At 41.4% G+C, this 15,052-nt stretch overlaps 1 protein-coding gene across 1 annotated transcript in view; it reads right to left on the bottom strand.

Annotated features, from left to right (window-relative positions):
* Positions 1 to 15,052, bottom strand: part of TBX15 (T-box transcription factor 15) — a 99,567-nt gene that overhangs the window by 31,490 nt on the left and 53,025 nt on the right. Inside the window, exon 2 of the mRNA XM_030020884.2 lies at positions 8,394 to 8,607. Coding sequence (XP_029876744.1) covers positions 8,394 to 8,607 — 214 coding nt within the window. The remainder of the gene's footprint in view (positions 1 to 8,393; positions 8,608 to 15,052) is intronic.

The following is a 15,052-nucleotide window of genomic DNA, read 5'->3' as shown; positions in this document are numbered from 1 at the left end:
CAGAAGAGAACAGCTCAGAACAATTTTAACCTCAAAGGATGTCAGTGTTGCTGTGGCCATGGCATAATTTCTCCTTCTTAAAAATTTTCTGGTTGCCAGTAGTCCAACTGCCATCCTACACTTCCCTCAAACAGCACGCTGACTGAATTGTTTATGCCATATCATATTTGCAACTAATGCGGTATTTTAATGTCCTCATAAAATCTGAGGAGCAAAACTGGGTGTAGTGCAAAAGGAAACGAGCAGCAGAGCCCTGAAAGAAATCCCGTGTTGTTTCACCGACTGTTAACTCAAACCCAAGCTCTACTTGAGTGGTTTCTCAGCCCTTATCGGAGAAAACCTTGAGCTGAGGTCCTACAGGATGTTGTTACTCAATTGCATGACTTCTGCCCAGAACATACAGAGCTTTGGTAGGAGAAACTCTGGAAGTACTGGGTGTTCATACAAAATTACATTCTGCTCCTCTGATACGTAGATATATCCTTATGGAATGAGGGTGGTTTGGATGGAAGGAGATATTAAAGGGGAATTTAAAATCACAATGCCAAAATCGTGGAAAAGCGTACAAGAAATGTTTGTCCACTGTGTCTAGGGGCCATCCCTAGAAACCATCATGCCTCTTTCCTTTCTATTTAGTGAGGAGCAGTGAAATGTCAGGGAAGAAGTTTTCGATCTCCTCCCAACATTTCTGTTTCTTAAAGTATTACCAGTGGACACAGCCTGGAGGAGGAAGAAAACAGGAAAGTTTATGTCAGCATCTCCAAACATGTCTCAAACTTTGCACTGAAGGGGTGTGACCATGAGAAGCTATTTTATTCTTTCCCATCCAGGCCACATATACCCACTTGCAGAAGAGGGTGGGAAGGAGGAGTTTGGTGCTCAGCCTTTGCCCTACCCACAGCTCTTCCGTTTCAGGCCACTGAGAAGGAAAGTTCTGACCTATTAGTAACTGCATCTGCCTTGGAAAAGGGCATTTATCATGGGGGGCGGGGAGAGCACCACCCCACAGCCAGCAGAGCACAGCTAACCCGAGTTATGAGACATAAAACTGTCAGAAAAATTGTCTGCAGAAACCCTTCAAGGAGAGAGCAGATTTGTGCAACTGATGGTGTGAGTTTGCTAGCTGAATCATTTGGGGGGGAAAAAAGGAATAATGGATTAGTCTTCGGTGGCTTAAGGGCATTACCTTGTTTCTACCACAATGGCTCATTAAATCTGCTGAGCCAAATGGGTACAGGATGTGGCATTTTACAGTCCAGCTCTCCTTAATTGGAGAGAGGTGGCTTGGGAGCAGCTTAAGAGGTAGGTCATGTTTCAGAGGGTTGATGAGAAACCCAGGATTAAACCTGAGTCTCTTTGGGTCTAACTCCACACACTCTATTGGGAAAATTGAATACCGTGTGTCCCAAGAAGCTCTCTCCAAATCTGCAGCCCCGTGTAGAGTTGCAGTATAGCCTGTGGGGTTGTTTGCTTATGAAATACCTTGTAAAAGATTACCGCAGACCATTCAACAGGCTTAGAGGCTAATCTCTAAAATGATCGGGGAGAGCTCCACTGATCCCACTGCTTTCTCTAAGGTTTAAGTGTACTTTTAAAGTTTTGTAAATTATTACTGTTTTTCTTTTCTGTGGGTGTAAAAGTAACTCAGGTTTCTTTGCCATAAGGATGTGGCCTGGAACTGTCACAGCAGGTCTCCAGCAGCACTGCTGCGTGGAAAGGGGAAAATGGAAAAGGCAGAGGCAAACAGTGGCGACTCAGGGATGTACTCAGGTGTAATCCGGGTTAAGTCCTTGTGCTCTGTGTTTCCTCTTGCCCCCCCAGAGGCACCAGCCCTATAGAAAACAGGAGGCTCAAAGGTTTGGAAGGAATTCAGGCCATTTGAATATGAGAACCTTTCATCTAGAAAGATACCAGCTAGCTTTATAGTCAACAGCTAGAGACATGAAGGCTGTCTGTTTTCATAGGGAACACGTGATGACATCTGATATATTTTAGGAGGAGGTTTTATATCAGCAGCAGTTTGGGATGATCAGGTTATTTATATGTTAGCTTTACCACTCAGCAGGAAAAGTCTTCCTAAACTTAGAATGTGAACTTACACACAATAGCCTTTTAGGGGAAATATGATGTGATACAAAATAAGTTATTACAATTATTTTATAACTACTTAGAAGTGTTTTAAAAAGCATTTTTGTAATAACCATGTGCCTCAGTTTACTCAATTCCTGTCTCCTTCCATAACGAGAATGAGGTTTATGAAACTCTGAATGTGAAGAAAATTAATGATACATAAAGATCTCTAAAACTTGATTAAAATAGTGTTTGCCAGCACAGTAGTGTACTGATATTAAGAACCATGTTTGGGAACTTTCAGCAATAGAAAGAAGTAGTTGGATTGTGGCAGCCAGCATTATTTTTTTGTTGTTGTTTAAAATTTTCATTTAACACAAAAATACAGCTCAATTTTCCTTTGTGAAAATTGTTCAAAGAAGGAGGATCACAGGTATATCCCCAAACTGGATTTTTTTTTCCCCCCCCCAATAGCATAAAGCTTCAATTTCTAACCCACAGGGGTCTCAAGGTGCCAACTCTTACCCTTGCCCCTCAAACCAGCACATGTGAAGCTTGTGTCAAGTTGGATCTGTCTTCATCAGAGCATGGGCCAGATGACCTCCAAAGATCCTTTCCAACATAAATTCATTCTCTCTTTCACAGCTTAATGTTAGAGAGGGCAATTCCCCATTGGGGGTAAGAAATTAAAGGTACCTGGCAGGTTGTCTCAAAACACAAATGCAATTCCTGAAGCTCTTCAGACATTGGAAACACTCCTGTACAGACAGCTTAGTTAAGTCAGATTAGAGTTTAAAAGGACTGACACAATTTACTGTACAGTTTTCATGACTGTTTAGTGTAATGATTCATACACTGTGTAAACAACAACTTAAATAAGATTAAATTTGCTTAAGGTTGACATCTGCTAAATGCAAACCCCAAAATGAAAGGATGTACTCCTCGGTTGTAGCAAAAGACAATTTGTCTATTGACAGTAACAAGCAGAGTAGTTATTTCCCAGTCATAAAAAAAAAAAATCTGAGAAACTCTGCAAAATAAACTGTTTTAGGTTTGCAGATTAAGTGTGCACAGCATTTACAATGTGCATGAGTTTACAGGGCAGCCTGAAGTTATCCTTGCTATTTTATACCTCATATTTCCTTGCGTTTAAGACTGGTGCCAAATGTATATTTCTTTATAAAAACTAACCTGTGAGAGTGAAAGTGAGGGAAGAGAAGGGAAGGCAAGGCAAGGGAAAGGAGGCAGGAATGCCTTTCTGTTTCCCTCTGCAGCATGGGATCATGTAGAGGAGATGTTGGTGTTGAGAGGAAAGGCTGAGGGCAGGGTTTGGGAGCAAAAGGATTTATTCCTTATGAGGGAGAGGGAGTCCAGCAGATCTTCTCAGTAGCTCCAAAAGGGGACATTTTTCTGGAAGGTGGAGAAAGCCCACTGGGCCAGGACCTCTGGGCAGCAGTTTGGTAGCTGTAACCTGCCAGTCCTTGCTCCGAGAAGTTCACTCTATGGGCCCCTTCAGCATCAACAGAGCTTCGCAACAAAATCCCTGCTGCTGTCTCTAACTGAAGAGCACTGTGGGGCCCTTCCTTCCTTCCACTGGAAAGAAAAAACAAACCCATTTGGTAACAGCCTCAAGTACATGTTTCAAACAACTCTGACTCATGGTTTCAGGGAGGCAAAGAAACTCCAGAGAAAATACCATTTAACCTATCAGGAGGCACAGAGGAGTCAGGAGAGAACAAGGTCACCTGTTCCACTCACTGCTGGCTTTTCCACTCCTATTTCTGAGCCCAGCCTTAGCACTTAGGTTTGAGCCATCCCACAGTACAGATGTGATTAACTAGGATATGACAGGTGAGATCATTTCCCTCGTTGTTGAAATGAGATCCTGGCTCTGTGACAGGTAGAACCTGGGTCTCCAGAGGAACACCTCCCAGCTGTGTGGTCACACTTGGATAGCCACCTCCATGAACAGTAGGCTATGCTTCCCTTCCAGAGCAGGACTCCAAGCACTCTTCATAGTGTATTGCCCCAATAATAGGTGCGCATTGCTTTCCCCTTTGGGCAGCATTTCTATGCAGCAGTTAATTAACAGTTACCCCTGCAGCTCAGGTGACCATGGACTTTAGCTAGGGATTGTAGGGAGGTGGGGAGGGATTCAGATTCCTCTGCTGATGTTGCCAGGGTACGTGCGTGATCACTGTTAGTGAAGGAGAGTAGAGACGAAGAGTTAAAGATGTTTTTAGGACTAGTTGCTTAAATCTGTATGACCTGGGGCTTAAGTTGAATTTATTTTATTTTGCATAGAGTCTAAGGTTGTCTTTCAAAGAAAAAGGAGATAAAGGTGATTGCAGATTGAATACGCTGCAGCTGACAAAGCTATCTGCATCTTTTGCACAAAGAACAAAGGAGTCTTGTTATAAGCATCCTATTAAATTCTGAATAATAATATTCTGATGGAAAGGAAGAAAGGAAAAGTTCTAAGAGGACTTAAGTGGGTTTATGGAAACAGATAAAAAAAGACATCTATAAATAGAGCATCAAAAAAAGAAAAAACAAAACAATTAAATGGGAGTGGGAGTCTGAAAGTTAAAAAGTGGGGTAGGCCTCACGCAGGCAGGATATAGCTCCAGAAATATGTTTGAAATGAGAACGTAGGTTAGAAACTAGCATTACACAACAAGAGCAGAAAGACATTGCGGGGTCAGGCAGGAACCAAGCAGTGCCTTACTAGTCATAGAAAATTAAGGAGCAGCTGTAGTTATAGGCAACTGAGTCTGTAATTATAAGGGCTTTCAAAACAAGAAGGTCTTACAGAACTCAAACAGGGTTTCCAAACAGAAAGCAACAAGAGCAGCAAAATCTTCCCCGGGGAAGGAAGAAGTTGCAAATTACACTGTGCATCTCACAATTTCAATAATTAGCAGGAAATCTTCAGGACGTAATGCCAGTTCTGCTATTTTTGCCAGAAATCATACAATCTAATCTATGGGATGCCTCATATATCATGCATCCCATATGGAGAAACAGGACTGCTAGACTCCGCCCTCATCCAGCACATACACATCCTCTCTGAAAGAAAAATGTTTAACCTGATAGGTTAAACATTTAATCTGTGAATTGTATCATATCTATAAGGACCATCCCCAATAACCAGATGTACTACCTAAAGAAACTGCCCAACTCTTCATTATGCTTTGCAATGGTGAACCCACAAATGTAGTCAGCAGAAAAAAAAATTCTCTACAGTATTGTTAACATCACTTCTGGAGAAGAACATCATCAAGCAGAAAAAAATACATATATTTAGTAGCTATATAGATTTTGTGTGGACAGCCAGTGATTAGCCAGTTGGCCATCAGGACTCAAATAGTTATAAGCATCTCCTTTCAGGGAGAAAAGATATTATTTAGGATTGTAAAAAATATATGATTTGCACAGTAAGTTATGACTCTGTGTTGTGATACATGGTCTTTTGTAAGTGGAAAAATTATCAAGACTGGAGCTTGCAAAGGCACTTGAGAATGCTGTTAATGGTGTTACAGAAAAAAATCTTGGAAAGAGAAATATTCTTTACAATCCTTACAGGTACCCTACATCTATTCCCTACTAAAAATTACCAAAATACATATTTTTGACTCCTTAAAATAAAGTTAGGGTGTCTGTCTTTCTTAACATGTGCTGTTGAACACCTCTGACAGCTGCATAAATAGGGAAAGAGATATTTCATCAGAAAATGCAGACCAAGGTTTTCCCCAGAGCATAGAGATCTCTCCTCCAAAACATGAAAACCAAAACCTTTGAGCCAAAATCTAAGAAAATCAAAACAATTTTTTTGGTTTTTATTTGGGGCCATGTTGAAGCAAAGAAGAAAATCAGGCAGGGGAAGTAAATCTGAATGTTTTGGTTTGGGATGCTTCTTTACTAAATGGGGGTCATTTTTCCTGGCATGGTGCTTCACAGGAATCAGCTGCATCATGTACCCGCATGGAAGGAACTATGTACATCTTACTGTAATTCTTAATCAGCTTCCTCTTATTACTGTGTAATTAGGGATATGTATCTATTGTTTGTTATGAAGATATGCAATGTGGAAAGCTGTATTTGTCAGAAAGCCAACATGAACAGCAAGTTCCATGTTCCATTGCCGACATGAAACATTTCAATTCATAAATGTCGGAACAACAGTTTTATCTCAAAAGTGCCAAAATACATAGTTCCAATCAACAAAGAAGAGTTTAGAGCTCGAAGGCAGCAGATGACAAATTTCAACAAAAAGCTGTTTTTTAAAAAAAACCAAACAAACAAAACAGCAATGTATTCAATATTGTAATTTCCTAAAAACTTATAGGAAACTAGAGAATCTTTTTTGTATATGTGCATCAGTCAGACCAAATAGAAATTCTTTATTTTTTTAACTGATCCAAAGTATTTAATTTCATTATGTTTTATTTCCCCAGAATATTTCACTGTGTTTTTCTCCATGAACACTTCCTTCTCCAGGACCCCTGCCAATGCTGCCAAGGTTTTCGTGAGAAGTTGCATTGAACTATTTGCAAAATTGCAGTGGCATTGATGTTGTAACTTTTTGGGTGACTTTTTAAAAATAAATAAAAAAAAAAACCAAAAACAAAAACAACCTGTAATCAGGGTATGGCTTTTTAAGATCCCAGCAAGGTCAGCTAGTTCATTCAGAAATATGCGAGCTCTGAGATAGTCTTCATACCACTAAGCTCTGGGCATTTTAGTGTACACTGGTGTTGGTGGGCTTTGAGATACTTGTGGTGCAGTTAAGTCTATCCACTCCATGTATCATAAGAGAATTAATTATAGTTAATCCAACAGGTTACAATATATTATCTTAATTTTCTGAGACAGCATGGCCCAGGCACCAGGACAACAAAATCAGAAGCAAGGAACATGGTTCTGCCAGTGTCATATTTAATGATGCTGGACAGATCAGTTAATCTGTTTAGGTCTCAATTTCACCCCCTATGAAAAGAGGATAATCATAACTTTCTCTGCATCTGCTTTGACATCTCTAGAGAAAAGGTGTTGCATAATAGCAAGTGTTATCATTCCTGTTACTTTGCTTCTTCCATTTGAGACAGAAGGGCAAAACCAGCAGCCCACTCTGTGGTGATGCAAGATGCTTCCTGTGCCAATGAGATCGTATATCTAAAACTGGGAGCTAATGTCGTTCTGATAATCTTCTTCAGGGATTATCTGGGTTGTTTGTCCGGTACAACTTTCCTCAAATTATCTGGACTTCCTGGGGCTACAGAGCAATAGTGCTCACTTCACAAGACCGTTAAACAACAAGTCTAGCTGTTCTGGCAAATTCTGAGAGCCCAGGCATGAAGCAAAGTTATAAAGACCAGAGCACGCTGTTTTTTTCCCGAAAAACTTGGGAAAAAATTCCCTTCTGCGGGCCTGCGGGAGGGGCAGAACAGCTCCTGGGGCGGTCACGTGGTTCGTTGCCAGTCGCCGGCTCTGTCCATGGTGCTGATTCCCGCCTGCCCGGCCTTCATGGGAATTCAAACACCAGTAGTAAGGTGGGAGTAAGGAACATGACGTCAAGGCAAACATGGCTAAAAATCCTGGTTTGAGGGGTCTAGAAATTTACAACTAGCTTCCAGTTGTGTTTTGGCAAGCAGACTTCTAGCCGTTTTTTAACAGGAGACAGCAATAAAGATCTTACCCTTGGCTAACGGCGTGGCAGGGTGAGTTTTAATTTTTTAAAAAAACTGGCTCATTAGTGGCTCTTCCTAACCTCAGCTGACGTGATACTAGTTGCAATAGCAGAGGGAAACATTCAGCCCGCACATTTTTTTATACAGGAAGTCATTATCATTTTATCTATTTAGAACCGCAGGAAGACATTCATTTGGTGCAAAGGTGAGTTTGAATTTCACTGAATTTGAGATTAAATCAACTGGCTCCTGAAGTGCTATAAGAACTTGAAAGGAAACTCAAATGGCTCACCCCCAAATTCATAACTCATCTTAAATTCAGTACAGCCAACAGTACAATGATCATTTCCTGATTTATTTGCTCAGAGGAAAGACTATCCTCAACAGTTTCCTGCAGCTGCCAGTTCTCCTTTGGAGTCGCTGATTCAAGCAGTAATATGAAACCACTTTACCTGTCTTAAGAAAGCTAATAGGAGATACAGCTGTGAAACTCTGACAGCCATTTAATTTTTCCTGCAGATTTATTCCTTTGGCTTACCAAGAAGAAAAAAGGGTTGGTTTCTTAAAAAAAAAAAAAAAAATTCAATTTGTTTTGTTATGATTTAACTAGACAGAAAGCCAGAGATATCTTACCTGCCTGCTTTCGTGATGATCATCTCTGTCCCAATATCATGAAATCTTTTCCAGAGGTCAGCACACTGCAGCTCTACCTGGATTTCTTCCATGGATGAAGGTGGAGGAGGCTGAGGGCCTGAGCCACCAGATGTAAGGTCAGAATGGGAGCCAAATGAGCAGGACGTCCTTTCTGCCAGCACCTCTGTGTCTGACCCAGTGCTCTGCTCTGAGTCTGCAAAGTAAACATGCCAGGTAAGACACTTCAGTTCTACCTGCTGTGAGTGGTAAAGGGAGGGAGTAGGAAAGCCAACAAGGGAAGTGCTAAAAAACAGTACAATGGCCTTATATATATATATAAAAACACATATATATTTATGGATTGTTGTGATTTATGGCCTGATTTGGGGCTTTGGGTTTCCAACATGACATCTGGCATTTTTGTAAAGTTTTAGAAACAGCTGAAAAAAGAACCCTCAACATAAAATATAAATAGTAAGGAACAATGCTGGGAATGGAGTACAAAATATAGATTAAAAAAATAGAAATGAAAAAAAATAATTCAACCCATAGTTTCAGTCCAAGATTAGATGGGCTCACTGGAAAACTACATTCCATTTAATTGAATATACTCCCACATTACTATTGAAGAGTTGGTTATTTTTAAACAACACATTTTTTTCTTTTTAATATTCTTGTCATCAAAAATAATGAGCATTTTTTTATTTTGCTATTTGGCAGCACCATTTTGGAAATGTGTTTTATTTGCTCCTATAATATCTTTTTTGGAACAGTGATGTTTCCTGGGAAAATAATTGTGCAGCTTTTGGTGAGGCAAATGCTCTAGGCTACTGAAGGACAAAAAGGGGAGATAGTAAACATATGGAATATGTTACCAAGGAAAGCAATTGAAGCAAACTGCAGAAAAGAGCACACGAGACAACCACCTCTCTTTATGGGGGAGAAGGCAGCAGCTTGCTCAAAAAATAAGCAAACAAACAAAAAAGTGAGGTTGGACTAGTTTAAAAGTCCAGGTTGGCATGTTGAGTCAGATGGCCGTTTCTCTGCAAAAATATCTCATGTAAGTATGTATGTATTAGGTCCTAGATATGGTCCTAGTTCTCATACAATAGGGCTATGGTGGAATTTTGCAAATAGCAGTGTTATTTTGCAACAGGGTGCACACTCCCATTACATCAAAATAATTCACAATACATTCAGCAAAGCAATGTGTTTATGTTTTGAACCTGATTTTTAAAAAATTGGCACTAGTATCAAATAGATGATTGACAGAGGAATAAAGTGGTGTGAAGCACTATATCAAATGGCTCATTAAGAGCTCTGTGGATTTCAAAGAAGGTACAGAAACAATACTTTCGTGTCCTCATTGATCACATAGCTACAAGCATCCCAGTGAAGGAATAAAACAGCTATTTATATGTATTCTCTACACTTTAAGAAAGAAAGAGATACCTCTGTCTGCAGGGGAAACTTAAGGAGACAAAAAGTAACAATCTGTGTTAAAAATGTGATGAAATCACCCCAGCTTAAATTCCTTCCATACCAAGCAAATGCCAGAAACTCTTTAATAACCCTGAGGTCATGCAGGCTAAGTCTCTGATTTACAGTGTTTGAGAGACACTGTCTCCTGGAGCAGCTTGCACATCAGTGCAGAGGACTATAGCTAAGAAGAGGCTGGAAGATGCCACCTGCAGATCCCAGCCCTACCTCCTGCCACATGGAAACATTTCTGGAAAATTCATACTGCTGCAGTGCCATGGACATAAACTGTTTGGCCGACAGTATATGAGAAACTTCCAGCCCCAAGTGCCATCAGGAAGCATTTATGTTCTGCAAGAACCCTAGGTGATATGTCATTGGATAGTGGACATTGTGCTCAAAGGACATTTTCGTTAAACTTTGCCAACAATTCAGACAATCTGCCAGTACAATGTAGAAATTCTGTAGGACATTAGAAAGGTTCGGTATGTATTGCTCCCAATCCATTTTGAATATGGAGTCCTTTATGTCTCCCACTGACTTCCAAGTTGGGCTGAAGCAATAACAGGTCCATCCCTCTAAAGGAGTGTCTCAAACCTACCAAGAGAAGATTGTTACGTGGAGACCAGTACTACACCCCAAACTGATATCCTAGACACAAGCTGATTCAATATAATACGAAATAACCTGCTGGGGTTCTGTGACCACAAGACAGAGAATCAATCTGAGAGTACAGAGGGGCTGAGACATTTGCTCCCTGTTTCAGGAGCCCAGTGATGCAGGAGCAAAGTAATACTTATCTGCTTCCTCTAGCTAAAATTACTCCGCCTCAAAGGGTTGGAGCAGGTAAGCCTGAGTAGGGGTCACGATGCTTAGGGCATTTGTTTTCCTAGTGCTGGTTAATCACTTTATCCTTCAACCAAAAGCAAGAGTATGCTTCACAAATCACAGTAAGACCTTTTTGTATATCTACTCATGTGCTGAACCATTAACCAAAAGTCTTACATCTTCTCTGAGGTCCTGAGAAAGTACAGGTAAACTACACTGGGAGTCTGAAGAGAGCCCAGGGAAAAGCTTCCATTATGGAGTCGTCCTCCCCAAACGAGGTACTAAACTGCAGATTTGAACCTAAAGAGACTGGTTCAAGCACTCAGCAACTCTGCGCACCCTCTGAAGCAGTACGGTAAATGGCCAACAGATGGCACTTAGCTAGGTGCTGTCCCCGCATCATTCCAGCATTCCCTGGACAGCCTTTCAAACTGGGTACGTGGCTGGAGCCTTGGGAATTGACTGGAATTGCATGCTGCAGAAAATTAAGTATCAGAGGCTTAAGGCCCCTTCACTGATTTTGTGCTGATATCATTCCACTGACTTTACAGACTTTTGGAGGGGTTTTTTGACAATGATGGAAGTGGAAGGAGAGCCACAACCCTGGATATAATTTGTCATTCTGGTACAAATCAAAAATTGCAAAAGGAATTCACTAATTACTGATAAGCCAGTATCTACCCAACCATGCAGTACCACACATAGGAGAAAAGAACTTTTTTTTCTTCCAAGGACTATTATTTTGTGCCCTGAACTATGACCTATAATTACCCCCAAATTAGTGCACAGAACAGCAAGTACCTCTCCTTCCTCCAATTTTGGAACTGGGAGAGTCAGAGTCACTAGTGTTGCCGCTCTCAGTTCAGTCTCGGTAGGCACTGAGGTGGGTTTTGTGTTTTCTTCAGCCTTTCCTGAGCTAAGCCCTCCTGAATGGTGTCATCCAGTTGGAGACACTGACTTCATTCCAGACCCAGGGAATTCAGGGGAAGTTAAGTGCATCTGACATATGAAAATCATCCCTAATGACATCCAGCTCTATAAGACTCTGACTCTTAACTAGAGTTCTCTACATGTGTTAGGATTCTGAATTAATCAAGAGACAGGTGTCAACATCTGTAAGTGAGCAACATACAGAGGTGTACAGCATGAACCAGTCTCAATATGTAGTAATTAATTGTGGTGGCTAGCACAGCTCAAGCCACTCTGCTGCACATATTTGCTCACAATGAAACAAGACAGGAAGAAGATCTGAGTTTTCTTCCAGCATTTGAACTGGGAGCTTGGTTTTCTTCATCCGCCAGCTTCAGTGGGGTACAACTTTGCTAAACTCAAAGACATTACTTCTACTTTAAGTTGGTGGAAGCAAAGGAGGATTAGGGAATAGCTCCTGAAGCTCTGACAAAATAGAACATGCCTGTGAACACCTGGAGGTGCAGAGTGCGGCTGGCACTACCTACTGTGTCTGACTGAAGGACAAAGAAATATTTCTGCAGGGGATAAGCTTCCTACCATTTCTTCTAGCTCCAAAGTGACAAGATAAGATTATTTGCCTTTCCTTAAAGGGGTGCCTTGTACAAAAGCCCACATGCTGAGTTCAAGGTCCGGCCACAGGGACATGCAGGATCTCCCCCATGCGGTGGCTTCCTTTCAGAGTTAAGAGACCTTCTTAGACTACCACCATAGGAATGCTGGTTCTCTGGTGCCGTGTTAGGTTGCAATCCATGCCACTTTTGGCATGTGTTAGGCAAGTAGCAATTAAAACAGTTTCATGGTTTTCTTTTGCTAGGGTAGAGTACAGTCCTTGAGAAAGGACACTCCAAACCCAAACTTATCCATTGCTGGCAACTAGCAAAAGTAGGAGTAGTTACAACCAAGGTTTCTAAACCTACAGTATTCCACTGGACTTTCAGTTGAGACAGTCTCAGGTCAAAACATTCCTCATTGCTTTTACAGGCACCCATGAACTTGCACTTTCTGATCCTACCTACTTTTCTCTACAAGGTCCTTTCCCTCACCTGTCTGCTTGAAGAAGGGCCCTTCCTGCTGCACCATAGCTATCAAGGTGAACATGTCCAAAGCTCCTGCTGACTGCACAGTTTGTAGCACTCTGCCTCTTTCATTTTCCCCTTGCACGTCTCTTCTAAAATCATCCATTTCCACTCTTACTCGTTCCTTATGTTCTTTTTTTCTCATGTTTCCACCAATTATTTCTGCTGTTCTGTGGAGTGGTGTGTAGCCAGAAGAAAACACAGCCATTTTGGTCTGTGTGGAGAAGGACACGGTGACCACAGGGGAATGCCAATGCTTAACTTCTCCAGACTAATATGCTTTCCCCAGAGACAATCCAGAGAAAAGTTCCTAAAATAGTGTCCCTTATTACATGCAGCTTGCTGGACAAACAGGCTGACCAAGTGGTGTTGACCATGGGACTTGGCCTGATCTGTCAAAAACAGACTCTTGCAAGCGTTGTATTTCGAGTAGCTTGAAACTATCTAATGTGACACTACTGAAAAGTTCATGGAGAAGACCCACGGGTTCAATGTGCAAAAAAACCTCTGAGGCCGGAAGTGTAGCTCTCTTTCACTGCCACTGTGCAAAAAGGCTGTTCCCTTTCTACCACCCTGTTGGATGGCTTCCTCTCATCCCTTCTTACCACGCTGACCATGTATCCGGCTGCTGCAGTGTGTTGGACCTGGAGGAGAGGAAATTTCTCAGCACTTTCAGCAACCTTTGAGCCTACCAACAAGACCACAGGGACACTTTCAGAGCTTCCAGGGATACCGTGGCCATTGCTGAGATTACAGAGGAACATTGAACTAGTTCAGATTCCTTTTTTTTTTTTTCTTAATCCTTCTCCCATTTCTACTATCTTCAGATCGCCCTGGAAGTCCTCAGCTCATAATTTCTTTTGATCCACAAATTCCCAGGCTTCTTGTTGGCAGATTGGCAGGAAAACACCATTCTCACAAGGATGGTGACTCTGAGGTCAGCAGCCCCAGTGAGTGCCCCAAGATGATGGAAAATAACCCCAACCAGCTTCCTGCACCAACACTATGTGTCCTGGGATCAGAGCCCTTTTACACAAAACAGTGAGCTGCTACTGCCTGACTTCTTTCTACAGCTCAGCTGCCTAGTATTCCTCATGTACATTCCCTGCTTTTTCATCAGTCTGGTACAAGAGGCAAACTGGTATGTGAGACATTAAAAGACATTAATTTCCTAAGTAACTTCATACATGGATCTTCAGCAGAATTTTCTCTGCAGCTGGAGCACAGCAGGGATACAGCTCCCCTTATTTAACCAATAAAACAAAAAGAAAGGACTCAGTTTAGTCCTTGGCCATATCACGCAGCTTATGCACTCAAATGTTTTACTCCAAAGTATCAAAGAATGTAAACTACAGGAGTGAGAACAGTGACAAAAACCTTATATACATAAACACCACCTACCCAGAGGAGCGCAAAAAACTTATTCTCTTTCTCTTTTTTCTTTTTCTTTTTTATTTTATTTTATTTGCATATTTGTAGATGTCTAATGTAGATCCTGTCAGATTCCATTAGCATAAAGATTTCTCTTGGGTGGAATGTGGCAGCTGTTACAAGCTGTTGGTTTTTTTTTTTTTAACTGTTTATTTTTGTTTGCAAAGTTTGTGAACATTTAGTGCAACAGGTGGTCCTTCCCTCTGCCCTGCAGCCGATTTGCTGGCAATCAGGATCTGCAGACTACAAAGAAGGTACAAAATCCTGGACATGCATGGGCAGAGAAAATTTGGGAGACATCACTCCCCCCCCGCCATGAACTCAGCTGAAATTAACAGAGCAGACACTTTGCTTTTGCTGCTGGTTGCAGACAGATCTCACAGTTCTTTTTATATTTCTAATTTTCAAACTGGCTACTGCCACCCCACAAAATCAGTGGCATAGGAACCATGCATATAGCAGTGTGACACTACTGGAACCCAGAAACAAAATGTCACAACCCTACGAAGGGGAAAGAGCAGAAACTCATGAAGTCCGAATGGTTTGGAAGAGTAGAAGTTCATATGGCTGCTAGTGCAACTACTTCAGGCATACAACTGTTTTACTCCGATAACTAATACTTGGGCAGAAGCTAAACCAAAGACCTCAGTAAGTTCAGAATTAGACAAGAAGGCCGGTTGTGGCAAAGACAGCAGGAGCAGCAGAGAAGCAGGCTGGAGTTCTACACAGCTATTCAGATCAGCATGGTTGCATTTTACACAGCTGATCCAGCAATTACTCTTGCTGTAGGCAAAGGTTTCTAAACACTTCCCACGTGATTGTAACCACGTGCATACGCTGCACACAACAAACAACACAAAGATAGTTCTGCAG

Source organism: Aquila chrysaetos, chromosome 7 (genome assembly GCF_900496995.4).
Source record: "Aquila chrysaetos chrysaetos chromosome 7, bAquChr1.4, whole genome shotgun sequence".
Taxonomy (NCBI): Eukaryota; Metazoa; Chordata; class Aves; order Accipitriformes; family Accipitridae; genus Aquila; species Aquila chrysaetos.
This window is presented reverse-complemented; position numbering and strand designations above follow the sequence as displayed.